At 47.7% G+C, this 16650-nt stretch overlaps 1 protein-coding gene across 1 annotated transcript in view; it reads right to left on the reverse strand.

The window, feature by feature from the left end:
- The window catches only part of LOC137414879 (thyrotropin receptor-like), a 126297-nt gene extending 113680 nt beyond the window's left edge, over window positions 1–12617 (reverse strand). Inside the window, exon 1 of the mRNA XM_068100428.2 lies at window positions 12394–12617. Within this exon, the coding sequence (XP_067956529.1) occupies window positions 12394–12578 (185 nt within the window). The 5' untranslated portion in view covers window positions 12579–12617. The remainder of the gene's footprint in view (window positions 1–12393) is intronic.
- Between the last annotated feature and the right edge of the window lie 4033 nt (window positions 12618–16650).

The raw sequence follows: 16650 nt of genomic DNA on the forward strand, positions 1-16650 counted from the left end.
GCTCCGACGTGTCGCCTAGCCGAGAAAAATTTATCGGCCTCCTTGGCGAGGGCGCGAGGGTCCGTGATGGGCGAGTTAGCCAAAGCTAACCGTACCTGCCCGGGTAACCGCCGGAGGAACAGCTCGCGGAAGAGGAAATCTGGGCTGTGGTCGCCGAGTAGAGCAAGCATGTGGTCCATGCGTTCGGATGGACGGGCCTCGCCCAGCTCCGGGAGGTCGAGTCGTTGTCGCGTGCGTTCGGTCACCGTGAGTCCAAATGCACCGAGGAGTAGGCCTTTGAGCATGCCGTATTTGTAGTCGTTCGGCGGGTGCTGTAGGAAGCTCAGGACCCGGGCAGCGGTGGAGGCGTTGAGCGCGGAGACCACATGGTGTTAGCGCGTCATGTCCTCCGTAATTTTCCGCAGGGCGAATTGAGAATCCGCTTGAGCAAACCAAACGGCCGCGTGCGACTCCCAAAAGCCCGGGAGCTTCAAAGCTACAGCTGACTCCATCGCCGTGTTCTTAGAAAGGGGTCACCAATTGTGGGAGCTGTGCTCGCACGATAACGCCAGGCAAAATGGACGACACAGGAACGAAGTTTCACCGAGCTATTTATTTTAGCTCAATACGAAAGAACTCAAAAGCACTGAATCAGCCCATCGAACGGGCGGCAATTTATAAGGCAAACTCAACACACAAAAAGCCACGCCTCTCAGGCGGGGCGTGGTATGCAAATAGGTAAGCCACGCCTCTCAACGGGGCGTAGTCTGCAAGACAAGTGTTCGCCCGGGAAAGGCAAGTCTGGACACGCCCGGGCGAGTCCGGACAAGTGACCGCTCGCCGGTTGCGTCATCGGCCGGTGCAAGGTAATTGTGCCATGCTTCCGGTAACCGCTACAACTTACCCTGCGCAGTCAACTTGTTGTGAGCCAACTCTTCTGTTTTTGAATATTTTTTTTTTCTTTTATCCAATATGGCTGCCAGACCACGTGAGCGATTACATCATAAATTGATATTCTCTCATATAATTGTTTCATAGATCACGCTCAATACATTTCAAACTGATCAGACTAAGCGTTGTCCCTGTCGAATGATGACGTCATAATTATGGCACCAATGACGTCATCGTTAACAACACCTATTTCCCATATGGAGTTCTTTGCAATGAGCCATGTTTCAATTTTTTCCAAACAGCGGTTTTGGAGATATAGAGGTGCAACATTTTTCAGTTTTTCCAAGAAGGTGCCTGTACCACATGACCTATGACGTCATGATTATCATTAAAATATTTTAAAGGAGGAGGCGCTCCGATGGTGAAAATTTCGTGTCCATCAGACCAACAGTTGCTGAAAAAAATTAATAATGATCGGATGGATAAGTGTTGGATTTGTCGAATTATGACGTCATAACGAAGGCACCAATGACATCATCATTAACACATCTTATTCCCCAAGGGGAGTGCTTGACAATGAGCCATGTTTCAATTTTTTTCCATGGACGGTTTTGGAGATATAGAGGTGCAACCTTTTTCGATTTTTTCCAAGATGGCGTCTGTACCACGTTACCTATGACGTTATAATTATCACAAAAAATTATACAGGAGGCGCCGCACATATTCTGAAAATTTCGTGTCCATCGGTCTCACAGTTGCAGGGGAATCTTTATTTTATTCATACAGATCAGATCAAGTGTTGTACTTGTCGAATTATGACGTCATAATTCAGGCACCGATGACATCACCATCAACATATCTTATTCCCCATGGGGAGTACTTGACAATGAGCCATGTTTCAAGTTTTTCCATTTCGTGGTTTGGAAGATATAGAGGTGTAAATTTTTCCAAGATGGCGCCCGTACCACGTGACCTATGACATCATAATTATGAATAAAAAAATTATACAGACCGAGGCGCCCCTATGGTAAAAGTTCCTGTTAATCGGACCCAACGGTTGCCGAGAAAATGAATTTTTAAAATGCAGACACGTTCGGCACACGTACACAGGTGAATGCTTACCCCTGATTTTCGCTTCTATTGATTACATGCTATTGAAACATGAGTACATCTATTGATTACATGCTATTGAAACATGAATACATCTATTAATTACATGCTATTGAAACATGAGTACATCTATTAATTACATGCTATTGAGACATGAATACATTTATTAATTACATGCTATTGAAACCTGAATGTGTCTATTAATTACATGCTATTGAAACCTGAATAGGTCTATTAATTACATGCTATTGAAACATGAATACGTCTCTCAATTACATGCTATTTAAACATGAATACGTCTATTAATTATATGCTATTGAAACATGAATACGTCGATCAATTACATGCTATTGAAACATGAGTACATCTATTGATTACATGCTATTGAAACATGAGTACATCTTTTAATTACATGCTATTGAAACCTGAATATGTCTATTAATTACATGCTATTGAAACCTGAATATGTCTATTAATTACACCAGCGTGGATCGGCTCGCGTTGCTCACCTCACCACATGTCGCTACAGAGGCACGGGCTTGTATTAACTGAGGATAACGACTGTATGGGAGTTGCTATGTTGTCATAATTTACACCAATCATAATACAAACATTTTTGTGAAACTTTTTATTTTTATTTATTGGTGCTATTATTGGTACCTTGGTTATTGGTACCATTGGTTATTGGTACCATTTATTGGTAACTTGCGACAACAATAACGATATCCTTGACCTGATTTATGGACAGGGAAGTGGCCCCGTGCTGTGTGCAGGTAGGGTGTCGGAGTGAACTCCATTCAATGTACAATTGCGCTGAGTGGGTTCATCAAAAATGTAGTGGTCTGAGAGGGTCATTAACCAGTGTGGCAGCTACATTCAAATGTAAGGTGTGCACAGAGGGAGCTGCAGATGGAGGAAATGTTGAGTTGGATCTTGGAGACGGCGTGAAGCTGGAAGGTGTGAAAACATTTTGCTACCTCAGAAACATGCTGACTGGAGAAGGTGGATCAGACTCGGCAACGGTTGCTAGAGTGAGATGTGCATGGAAGAAGTTTCGGGAACTGAGTGGCGTGCTGATGAGGAGGGGAGTGTCGTTGAAGCTGAAGGGAAAGGTGTATGCTGCATGTGTGAGAAATGTTATGATTTATGGGAGCGAGACATGGGTAATGAACGTAGAGCAGCAACGAAGGTTAGAAAGGGTGGAAATGCGAATGGTTCGGTGGATGTGCGGAGTATTGTTGAGAGAGAGAGGAAGACAAATGATGAATAGCGAAAGATGATGGGAATAGAGCCTGTGATGGATGCTGTGAAGAGGAACAGGTTGAGATGGTTTGGTCATGTGTTGAGGAAGGATGAAAGTGACTGGTTGAGAAGAGTGATGGAAATGAATGTAGAAGGAAGTAGAGGACGGGGAAGACCGAGAAAGACTTGGCTAAAGATGGTGGAAGAAAAAATGCGGGCAAGGGGGTTAACAAGGAGAGATGCAGAAAATAGGGAAAGATGGAGAAGATTGTCATGGGGACCGCAAGGCTAACCCCCGCACTAGCAGGGAAAATGGCCTTAAAATGCATGTTGTTGTTGTTGGTGCTATTATTTATTTTTAATATATTTGCATATCTACAAAGGTCCAAGTGGTCTCAGGCTCTAAATAGTGAAGGGTCCGAGCTGGTCTAATCGGTCTAAAGCATCTTATGAGTCTTTGGGCTTCTCAGGGTCTTTTGAGTCTTTTAGGTCCTCTGGGTCTTTATGGTCTTTTGGGTGTTCGGGGTCTTTGGGTAGTTTGGGTCTTCAAGGTCTTTTTGGTGTTTGTGATATTTTAGGTATTTGGGTGGTCGGGGTCTTTTTGGTCCTTTGGGGTATTTTTGGTGTTTGGGGTCTTTTGGGTCTTTGGGGTTGTCTTGGTCTTCAGGATCTTCAGGATCTTCATGGTATTTTGGGCCTTCGGGGTCTTTAAGTGTCTTTCTTTTGATTGGGGTCTTGTGGGTGTTTTGGGTCTTCGGGTTGTTTTGTGTCTTCCGGTTATTTTAGGTATTTAAGGGTATTTGGGGTCTTTTGGGTCTTTAGGGATCTTGGTGGTCTTAAGGGTCTTGGAGGATCTTCAAAGGTCCAAGGGGTCTCAGCAGTCCAAAGTATCGAAAAGTATATTCCAACCGTATGTAATTAATAAATGTACATAATTAATAGACAGGATGCAACCGGCTTAACCGTCTCACGGCTTCACAGACCGTGTTTTTCGTTTTTACATTTATTCGAAGAAGATGACGTTTTGGTGACAAATATACATGCATAGCCATATACTTTTGCTCCATTATAATAAGATATATGTTCCGTGACTTGATTGTTTTCTCTCATTGTAAATACAGTACTTTTTTTTTCATTACTGTCGCTAAAAGCCATTCCCTCAATAAACTGTCTTGATTCATTCTGTATGTTCTGATGGACTTCCGAGGTATTAGACCAGCGCTAATTGGGTATCTAAGATCTCAGACACAGTTATGCAACGTTGATTCCGCTTGGCAGACCGATTAAGGTATTGTTATGAATTTGGTAGAGCAACATCTAGAGCTAGGTAGATCTGAATAGGTAGGTTATTCGGCTGTCGTGACAGGGACTCTACATGTAATAAGTTCTTGATGTTTAGGCGTTTGTCGGGGGAAGATGTATGATTGTGGATCTACCTGGAGGTTCGAGTGTTAAATAGTGAGGGATTAAAGGTAACGCCCCTGTGAGTTTCACCTAGTAGTCAAACCTTTGTCCATTATGGCACTGCAAACCACATAAACATTAGTTAGGTCCTTAGCGCAACATTAAATAATTCCTTTCCCTGACAATGACTTCGGAACAAATGGACGGGAAACCAGGCCAACAAAAAACACCGCCACAATTGGCCGCCACCGTTTACACCTCCAAGGCCTACAAACCTCGCCTGGCACGTGTTATAAGACAAGGACCGCGGGGTCGGGGATGGGAGCGTGGAGCGATGCCGCAGAGGGCGTGACCTGGGCGAGCCGGCGAGTTGGGAGGCTATTATTGGCTGAGGAGTGCGCGAATGTGGCAAAAACGGCGAGAGATAGATTCGACGGTCGGACGCCATTTTTAGGGAGAGTTCGTTGGAGTTGGCAGTTGGCACTGAACAGTTGGACTTGGCTGCCAGCACTCCCGAAGAGAGTCGAGTCGAGTCAAGTGGAGTTCGTTTGCTTTGTGCAGCCCTGCGTTGGACCGTTGGAGCAAAGGAGCTCGTGGTGTGGGTGGGCCGTTGAACCGACGAGGCCTGGTGGCGCTTGGAGGCGGACGGAGAGGGCCGCGGGGCCGTGGAACTTGGAGTGAGGCGTGCCGCGGGACGAAAGGAGCCGGGTGTTGGACGGCGGTCACCAAGACGACAAGGACGAGATAAGGCCGTACCCGCGAATACACTTTGCATAAAACCAAAAGAAGTGTTATTTTCGTATTCACCTCCCTCGTATCGTGTTTGATATCTGTTGTGTGTGGGATCCCAATTTAGGCTTATTCGAGTTATTAGTATTACCGGCGCGGGCTTTTTCACTGTCTTTACTTATAAATAATAAATCCTTATATTATTTTCTGTATATATCTGAACGCAGTTTTCCTGGGTGTTTCATTTTAATAGATAGGGCTGCGGAGCTTGCTGTGTCTGCCCTTCCGCGCGTTTAACTTTGTGTTGAGTTTGAATCCGCCATTGAGTTTTCGCCTCGGGAGTGTAAAGTCTCGCAATCGGCCATCCGTAACTGTGGTGTTAATCACGGTTGCGTAACAAGTGGTGTCAGGAGTGTAGGATTCGAACCCGTCGGACAAATTTTTTTGTCCGCGGCGAGACATCGACACGGTCGGGCGTACATTGCGCCCGACGTTCGAATGCAAAAATTTTATAGGGGGGCGGAGAAATTTAGTAATCAATTGGGCATACGGAGCGCGATATCGCGTCTTCGTCAAATTTAAATTGTGTTTTTGGAATTGAAATAAATACGCGCGCGGGGAACGACCTTCCGAAAAGCGGATGTCGGAGGTCGACGAAATGGAGGTGCGTAGCGAGGCCTCCGTCAGCGTTGGGAGTGAGCCGGAAATAGGGGAATTTGATGCAGAGGTGAGCCTTGGAACCTCCCTCGTCCCGAGCACCAACTTATGCCCCTCCCCTACCGGGGAGTCGGGAACAAGTGGGACGGCCCCTAGAGACGACCAGGCTTTAATGAAATTTTTAAAGGAATTAATGGATGCTCAGAGTGAGCGAGCCAGTCGGGAATTAAATGATAAAATTGACGGGCTGGAAAATAAAATGGAGTCGCAGGGGAAGGAATGGAGGGAAGGACTGAAGGACATGAGTGACCAAATTAATGGATTGAAAGGGGAAATGAATGCTCAGAACGAGCAATTGGAGAATAGAATTAATGCCCAAACAAAAAACATGGAGGGGCAAATGGATAGATTGAAGGAGGGTTTGAAAGAACAGATCGAAGGGATGGACAGCAAAATTGAGGGATTGGAGGGAAAAGTGAATGAACGAATGAATGAACAAATGAAAGAGAGGAATGAAAAATTGGAAGGAAAAATTGGGGAAATGGCACAACAGCTGGGGAAACGAATTGATGGCATAGAAGGGAGTGTGCAAAACCAAATTACGGGCAGACTGGGGGAATTGGAGGATAAAGTAGAAACTAGGGGGGGGGGGAGATGGAAAAAGCCATAGGGGTGGCAAGTGAATCGATACGGACAGAATTAATGTCAAAAATAGAGGAGGGCGTGACCCAGGCTGTCCGGAGGGGGGAAGCGTTGGAGGGTCGAATTGATAAAGCAAATGGGGACCTGGAAGGCTATCGGGGCCGGGTGGATGCCAGAATGCTACAGCAGAGTGAGGAATGGGGACTGCTCAACCGACAGGGGGGCAAATTGGCCGAGGAGGTGAGGGGGTTGGAAACCCGCATAAAAGAGCAGGAGCAAGGGTTAATTGAGAAAGGCCTGTGGGGGCCACTAATGGATAATGAAAGGGTGAGTGATTTTATGCAGGAGCGACTGGAGATCTGGGACAATACCATCAAGAAGGAGGTTGGCCGGGTTCAAGAGAGCCTGAAGGAAGAGGTGAGTAGGTCGGTTAAACATCTTCAGGACCAGATTAAGGTGACCCAGGAGACCCTCACCACGAGCCACATTTGGACACCAGAGGCTCCGAAACGGAATACCCAGTTGGGGGGGTGTTTTGGCCCCGGACTGGATTTGGACAGAGAGGAATCGGGGAATAGAGTCTCTGGAAAAACAATCCCCCTCGTACATTTTGACGGATCAGGGAGCCTCGAGGCTTTCCTGACACAATTTGAGTGCGTGTCTCAGCTCAATGGTTGGGGAGAGCGGGAGCGCATGGGGAATCTGGTGGCGACACTGCGGGGGTCAGCCGCCGACGTGTTAAACGTAGTCCCAGAGGGAATATTGACCAGCAAGGCCATTTGTGAGGCCTTGAATAACAGGTACGGGACAGGCGCAAGGTGCGACCTGGTCAGGGCACAGCTGCTGCATCGCAGGCAAAAGCCTAATGAGACGTTGCAGGAGCTGGCCCAGGATATATACCAATCTGTGAGGATAGCATACAGGGACCTACCAGCACAGGCGTGGGACAAGCTGGCGATAGAAAAATTTATGGCGGCTCTCCCTGATCCTGAGGTCCGGACGTTGGTGGAGTTACAGGACCCACCCACGGTGCACCGGGCAGCGGAATGCGTGGCGAGACTGACCTTTTTGAGAAGGTCGAACCGCGCATCGGAGAGGGCACCTGTGACGGTACGGCAGGCCGAGGTGCGGGATCAGGAAAAGCCAGAGGATGACATCGGGCGAATGTTAAGGGGAATCAGCCGCCAGCTGACAAATTTGATGGGGGGACAATTTGCAGGGAGCGAGTCACGACAGGGTGGTCCAGGTTGGCCATCGGGACGGCCTGATTTTTATCGGGCTGGGCCGGGAGAAAGGGGGGCTCCGCCTGGCTACCAGAGGGGTCCGTTCTTGGGGACTTGTTTTAGATGTGGGAGAAGAGGGCACAGTCAGAGGAATTGTCGGCAACCATATGGGCCCCCACCTCCTGACAGGCTTCGCAGTCCAGAAAGGAGGGGGCCCCCAGTAGGTCCACAGGTGCCAGACAGAGGACCACCACCTCCGCCTGGGCCAATAGCGGTAGAGTGTGCGGGAAACTAGAACGAGCCGAGCATACGGGGCCATGCTCGGCTGGCAAGTGTGTGGAGAAGCGCCCTCCTTTGGTGGAAGTAGTGAATTGCGGACAAATTGGCACAGGTAATCTAAGGGTCGGGAGGCTCCGGAGTGGATTGGAAGGGTGAGGGGGAAATTAGGTGTGGTGGATGACACTCTTGAACCTGACCAACCTGCAACTACCTGCACTTGAGGTGAGTGTTTTGAGGAGTACTGTCCCAGGCTTCAGGACTTGCTTTGGAAATTGGGGACATGTAAATTGGAGTTGGGAGGCGGGTGAGAGTGATGACATGGCCGGTGAGGGGATGGAATGGGAGCCACAGTGTCTTGTGGGTGGCGTATGTTTTTGTATTGTGGTTAGGTGTTTTGATGTGGTCGTGAGAGTGGAACCTGGAGAGTGAGTGATGATTATTGGAGATAATGAGGGGCGATACTTGTGCTTTTGGAAATGTGCTTTTGGAAATGTGTGATGGTTTAAATGTGAACTGGGGGATTTCACATGTGGCAGGCCATGGCAAGCCTTGTAACACCTTTTACACCAAGAATTGTACTGAATTGTGCTGAGTTGTGTGGAGAATTGAATGGCAGCGGGGGAGGAAGTGTGTTTTGGGGTCTTGTGGGTGGGGAAGGTGTGTGTGTCCGCAGGTACAGAGCAAGCTCTGAGGAGCGATGCCTGCGGGCCCCCCTCTGCGGCAATTACCCCTGGCAGCCGGTGGTAACTGGAAATTGGAGCTCGTCGGTGGAGGGTCTGGTTGGGCGCCGTGGGGTGAGGAAGTCCCCCGGTGACCCGTGTTGCTGCGCGAAAGCAGGAGGCAAAGGAGCCTGGTGTGTGTGGAGACCCTCACCGGCGAGGTAACGGCGGAAAGGGGCTGTTGGGCTGTCACGGGGCCAAGAGGTAAGGGGGGGGGGGGCAATGAACTTGTAAGTCGGTTGACTTGTTTTTGGGACTGCGGGCACCACAGCCTGATGCGCCCCCACCATCTTTTTGTGCGGTACCTCCCCGCTGCCTAGTTGAGGAATGCACACACACGTGAATGACATCAATGCCATGGTCCTGCAGGGTGTGTATTGAAATAAGTGCTTTGTTGATTTTTGAAATGCCTTGATGACCTATGGAATGAGAATGAGTGGTTAAGGGGTCTGTGTTGCATGAATGTGGGCGAAATCCACCGAGCCGTGTCACTCACCTGTAACATCTGGACAGGGCCCGTGGAAATTTAGGGGGATGCATTGGGGATGGCCCCGCAGGTAAGGTTGTGTCTTGTGGCATCCACCGGGGGACGCGGTCTGTAGACCGGGGTATGTACAAAGGTTAGAGTTTTGAGTTTTGGAAAGATGGTTAAGTTTTGTGGTTAAGTTAGTGTTGTGTGTTGTTTGTTTCCTCCCTCCACAGGAACAACGAAGAAAATGTACATACTTGCATGATGGTTAAGGGGTTCAGCATGTTAAGGAAGTGTAGGTAGGTAGTCCGACTCACTTCCCACAGCCCTTCCTGATTTATTTCATAGGTTAATTAAGTGTGTGACAGTAAGTGTTAAGGCTGGAATGGTAGCGCCTGCGGTGAACCTTGCAGGAGCTACGGTTCCAGGGGGGGGGCTGTGTTATGAATTTGGTAGAGCAACATCTAGAGCTAGGTAGATCTGAATAGGTAGGTATTCGGCTGTCGTGACAGGGACTCTACATGTAATAAGTTCTTGATGTTTAGGCGTTTGTCGGGGGAAGATGTATGATTGTGGATCTACCTGGAGGTTCGAGTGTTAAATAGTGAGGGATTAAAGGTAACGCCCCTGTGAGTTTCACCTAGTAGTCAAACCTTTGTCCATTATGGCACTGCAAACCACATAAACATTAGTTAGGTCCTTAGCGCAACATTAAATAATTCCTTTCCCTGACAATGACTTCGGAACAAATGGACGGGAAACCAGGCCAACAAAAAACACCGCCACAATTGGCCGCCACCGTTTACACCTCCAAGGCCTACAAACCTCGCCTGGCACGTGTTATAAGACAAGGACCGCGGGGTCGGGGATGGGAGCGTGGAGCGATGCCGCAGAGGGCGTGACCTGGGCGAGCCGGCGAGTTGGGAGGCTATTATTGGCTGAGGAGTGCGCGAATGTGGCAAAAACGGCGAGAGATAGATTCGACGGTCGGACGCCATTTTTAGGGAGAGTTCGTTGGAGTTGGCAGTTGGCACTGAACAGTTGGACTTGGCTGCCAGCACTCCCGAAGAGAGTCGAGTCGAGTCAAGTGGAGTTCGTTTGCTTTGTGCAGCCCTGCGTTGGACCGTTGGAGCAAAGGAGCTCGTGGTGTGGGTGGACCGTTGAACCGACGAGGCCTGGTGGCGCTTGGAGGCGGACGGAGAGGGCCGCGGGGCCGTGGAACTTGGAGTGAGGCGTGCCGCGGGACGAAAGGAGCCGGGTGTTGGACGGCGGTCACCAAGACGACAAGGACGAGATAAGGCCGTACCCGCGAATACACTTTGCATAAAACCAAAAGACGTGTTATTTTCGTATTCACCTCCCTCGTATCGTGTTTGATATCTGTTGTGTGTGGGATCCCAATTTAGGCTTATTCGAGTTATTAGTACTAGGGCATGCCCGTACTATATATATATCTAAAATTATATCCCCCCCCTCTATTTACATGAAATGGTTTGGTCCATTCGCAAAGCCAAAGCGAACGGCTTGCGAGTACGGTGACAATCCCCCCCCTCTATTTACATGAAATGGTTTGGTCCAAAGCGAACGGCTTGCGAGTACGGTGACAATCCCCCCCCCCCCCCCTCTATTTACATGAAATGGTTTGGTCCAAAGCGAACGGCTTGCGAGTACGGTGACAATCCCCCCCCCCCTCTATTTACATGAAATGGTTTGGTCCATTCGCAAAGCCAAAGCGAACGGCTTGCGAGTACGGTGACAATCCCCCCCCTCTATTTACATGAAATGGTTTGGTCCAAAGCGAACGGCTTGCGAGTACGGTGACAATCCCCCCCCCCCCCCCCCCCCCACCCCTCTATTTACATGAAATGGTTTGGTCCAAAGCGAACGGCTTGCGGAGTTTGGTAAATAAATCGCCATAGTCTACCGCTCTACCGCTCCCGATGTTATTTGTTTTATGTGTCTGTTTGTCTTTCTGTGTGATTAATGTTCGCTCTTTCACGAGCCTCGATCTTGTATACAAAAAAAAAAAAAAAAAAAAAAAAAAAATAGCTCGGTAACTACTTCTCCGATTAATATGAAACCTTGAAAAGGCACATCCTCGGGTCCCCAGCAATATACCTGGCAAGTTTCAAGTATATCGGACCCGTGGTTGTCGAGAAACAGCGGTCACAGACAAACACACAGACACACAGACATACACACAGACACACACACAGAGATTACTGGAATTATAGATAGATTACCGGCGCGGGCTTTTTCACTGTCTTTACTTATAAATAATAAATCCTTATATTATTTTCTGTATATATCTGAACGCAGTTTTCCTGGGTGTTTCATTTTAATAGATAGGGCTGCGGAGCTTGCTGTGTCTGCCCTTCCGCGCGTTTAACTTTGTGTTGAGTTTGAATCCGCCATTGAGTTTTCGCCTCGGGAGTGTAAAGTCTCGCAATCGGCCATCCGTAACTGTGGTGTTAATCACGGTTGCGTAACAGTATATTGCATGAGCCTCGGCACGATACCTGCTCACACTCGGGCTATTGCGCACGGTAACACGACTCTGGGCTTGGGGTCCTGCGGGAAGTTCTGGAGCGACTTGCGATCGTGGTTTGTCTGTCACGACATGCATATTATTCGTGACATATTACACACATACATATCGATATGTGATTATACATGTTAAACACACACCTTGGTGTACGGTATATTTACCTCCGAGGCCCCACTACTGAAGGGTTAAGGTGTTCATGTGTAAAGTTGGACTTTACACATGAATCCAAATATGTACAAGATCTGCACATGATTCATTCATCCAATATACCTGGTGTTGGACTAATGGTTAGGGTGGTGGGCTTGGGATGCTAAGGTCCTGAGTTCGAATCCCATTGAATTAAAGCCAGGTGGGGTTGACTCTTACCGAGGTAGGCAACATAGGTATAACTTGGTTTAACCAGATAACTGGTTATGGAGAGGCATCGCATCAGCGGCAGAAGCACCAACAGAAAAATGATGCAACCAGCATCACAGGCTGCACATAGCTGGGTGTACTTACAGATGATTGGTGTTGGGTGGCAGAGACCAGAACCTCAGGTGCGTGCGGCCGCTCCTTTTGCAGAGCACGTTGCGCGTGGCGGAATCACAAGAGCACGAGGCAGGGCAGGAGAGGACATCAGCGAGGGGGCACAGCAGCGCGCAGGCGACCAGGACGAGGCACGTGGAGCGGCGCGCGCGACGCATGGCGTCCTCAGCACGGGGACGAATGAACCGAGCGGAATGAGTGCTGAAGCCTTTGATCAGCCTGGGGTGATCACGTGATTGTTTTTACCCGTCGGTTTCATTTGCGAACGTCGCGGCGACCCCTCCTCCTGTCCCACATGGTGTGTGTGCTCCGTATGAGCACGGCCAATCATAAACGGAGAAAACATATCAAAGTTTCCCCAATTTTACCTTGGCATGTTACACAGGTTAGTGCGTACCTCGAAATTGCTCTTTAAGCGAAGTCCTCACTTCGAGCCCCTGCCAGACTGTTGAATACCAGGTGCGTTGACTCAGCCTGTCATCCTTCCGAGGTCGGCGAAATGACTACCAGCTTACTTGTAATGGGGGGGGGGGGGGGCACAGCTGCTTTTCAGAAATGATGCAACCAGCAGCTACAAGCTGCACACGAATGTACAACAAAAGTTACAAAATGGCTTGGGTAAATATTTGAGGGGGCTGGCAGAATACCATAAAGGTATGAGCAATCATGTTTTACATTTGTTTTTAATAATTATTTATGTATTTTTTTTAATATGTATTTTTGTAAACATAGTCGAGGCTCATGGAAGAGCTGGTACAATGAACGGGTCAGGGCGTAATAACTTAATAAGACAAAAGCAACAGTGGAGAGAGAGGAGGGAGACACCAACCGCAGAGTTGAAGGTCAAGATAGAGGGAGATTTGGACAAACAACGTAGGTGGGAAGCAATGGGGGCAGGAAAGGACAAGATGGATACAAAAGGAACTCAGGAGGGAAAGACTGGAAATTTGAAAGGAGAAGAGCACTCGCGATAGCTGGGTATACAATTGTGAACTTTAATTATGTTTCTGGTTGGGTGGGTGGGGGGCATGACGTTCTGAGGGTGTCTGGCATCCGAGGGCAAAATATAATATTTGGCACCCAAGGGCATAAATAAATAAATAAATATAAATAACTACCCTCCACCTTCCTCCCCCAAATCCCCAACCCCACTCGCCATTGACATAGGGAAACTAGGATCTTGAAATAAAAAATTGAATCAATTGAACATCAATCACTCCACTCGATGCAGAACAGATTGTGATGGTATACTGGTACACAGTGGTACAGGTACAGGTACGTGCTCAAACTGTGACATCTTCCAGTGCGGTACAAATCCAAAACACACGGAACTCTGTAATGGGGGAAATTTGTTCGTGGTTAACATGAAACATCCACCCCATTATATAATCTACCACATAAAACACAATGTGTGTGTGTGTGTGTGTGTGTGTGTGTGTGTGTGTGTGTGTGTGTGTGTGTGTGTGTGTGTGTGTGTGTGTGTGTGTGTGTGTGTGTGTGTGTATGTGTTTCTGTGTGTTTCTGTGTGTTTCTGTGTGTGTGTGTGTGTGTGTGTGTGTGTGTGTGTGTGTGTGTGTGTTTCTGTGTGTGTGTGTGTGTGTGTGTATATGTGTGTGTGTGTGTGTGTGTGTGTGTGTGTGTGTGTGTGTGTGTGTGTGTGTGTGTTTCTGTGTGTGTGTGTGTCTGTCCCCCTTCATAAGAGTAGGTTTTAAAGGCTTTCAGTAGTGCTTTAGGAGGGATTTGAGTGGGGGGGGGGGGGGGGGGGTTAAATGGCCAATCTTTGAACACGACTACGTGTCCACCGGTAGACAGACCTAAAAGACTCTGAGGACCCAAAAGAGCCCAAGGACCCAGAAGACCCAATGGACCCCAAACACCCAAAATACCCGAAGACACAAAATACCCTGTAGACTGTTAAAGACACAAAATATAATAAAAACCCCAAGAACCCAGAAGACCCAAAGAACTCTGAAGACCCAAAATACCCCAAAGACCCAAAATAACCCAGAGACTCAAAATACCCCAAAGACCCTGAAGACCCAATTGACCTCAAAGACCCAAAAGACCCCTGAGGATCCAAAATACCCCGAGGATCCAAAAGACCCAAATAACCCCAAGGACCCAAATGACAAAGAGGACCCCAAGGACTCAGAAGACCCCCCCCAAGGACTTTGAAGATCCAAAATACCCCGAACACACAAAAGACCAAAAAGACCCAATGGACCCCAAACACCCAAAATACCCCAAAGACTGCAAGACCCATAAAGATACAAAAGACAACAACAACAACAACAACACAAAAGGCCCTGAAGACCCAAAATTCCCCATAGACCCATAAAGACACCAAAGAACCAAGAAACCTCAAAGACCCATAAATATCCAGAAGACCCAAAACACTGAAAAGACCCCAAGTCCCTTAAAGATCCATAAAGATCCCAAAGACTCAAAGCACTGAAAATACGCCAAGACCCTTAAAGACCCAAAAGACCACGAAGACCCAAAAGACCCCGAAGACCCAAAATATCATGTAGACTGTTAAAGACACAAAAGACCATGAAGACCCAGATGTCCCAAATGACCCAGAAGATCCCAAGGACTCTGAAGACCCAAAATACCCGAAGACACAAAATTGCCCGGAGACCCAGAAACCCCAAGGACTCTCAAGACCCAAAAGACTTCAAAAGACAGAAAAGTCCTTGAAGACTCAATGGACCGCAAACATCCAAAATACCCTGCAGATTCAAAAGACCCCAAAGACTCTTAAATACCCAAAAGACCACAAAAACCCAAAATACACTGGACCCCAAATTCCTCAAAGACCCATAAAGACCCCCAAATACCCAAAATATTGAAAAGACACCCAGGACCCTTAAAGACCCAAAAGACCCCGAAGACCCCAAAATACACCAAATACCCTGAAAGACCAAGAAGACCCAAGAAACCCCAAAGACCCTTAAATATCCAGAAGACCCAAAATACCCCAAAGACCCAAAAGACTGAAAAGACCCTAAAGACCCAATGGACCCCAAAGACCCAAAATTTTGGTGAGACACAAAGACCCAAAAGATCAGAAGACCGAAAAGACCTCAAGGACCCAGAAGACCCTGAAGACCAAATAGACCCAAAATACCCAAAGACCCAAAATACCCTTTGGACTGTTAAAGACACAAGAGACCATGAAGACCCAGAAGTCCCCAAGGACCCAGAAGACCCCCAAGGACTCTGACGACCCTAAATACCCTGAAGACCCAAAATAGCCCTGAGACCCAGAAGACCCCAAATATTCTCAAGACCCAAAAAGACCCCAAAGACCCAAAAGACAGAAAAGTCCTTGAAGAACCAATGGACCGCAAACACCCAAAATACCCCAAAGACCCAAAAGATCCCAAAGACTCTTAAATTTCCAAAATACCACAAAAACCCAAAATACACTGAAGACCCCAAATTCCTCAAAGACCCTTAAATACCCCCAAAGACCCAAAATACTGAAAATACCCCAAAGACCCAAAATACACCAAATACCCTTAAAGACCACGAAGACTCAAGAAACCCCAAAGACCCTTAAATATCCAGAAGACCCCCAAAGACCCTTAAATATCCAGACCGATAAAACCCCAAAGACCCAAAAGACTGAAAAGACCCCAAGACCCTTGAAGACCCAAAAGACCCCAAAGACCCCAAAAATACACCAAATACCCATAAAGACCCAAAAGACCATGAAGACCCAAGAAACCCCAAAGACCCTTAAATATCCAGAAGACCCAAAATACCCCAAAGACCCAAAATATCCCAAAGACCCAAAAGACCCCAAAACCCCTTAATATCCAGAAGACCCAAATGACCCCAATGACCCCAAAGACCCAAAATACCCCAAAGACTGTGAGACCCTTAAAGGCCCAAAAGGCAGCAAAAATACAAAAGGCACTGAAGACCCAAAATTCCCCAAAGACCCATAAAGACACTGAAGGCCCAAAACACTGAAAAGACCCCAAGACCCTCAAAGACCCATAAAGATCCCAAAGACCCAAAACACTGCAAAGACCCCAAGACCCAATGGACCCCAAAGACCTAAAAGACCCAAAAGACCACGAACACTTAAAAGACCCCAAATACCCAAAATACCCCAAAGACCCTGAAGACCCAAAATACCCTGAAGATCCAAAGACCCCAAATACCCTTAAATACCCAGAAGACCCAAAAGACCCAGAAGACCCTTAAATACCCCAAGGA

Source organism: Myxine glutinosa, chromosome 11 (assembly GCF_964187855.1).
Source record: "Myxine glutinosa chromosome 11, kmMyxGlut1.1, whole genome shotgun sequence".
NCBI classification, from domain to species: Eukaryota; Metazoa; Chordata; class Myxini; order Myxiniformes; family Myxinidae; genus Myxine; species Myxine glutinosa.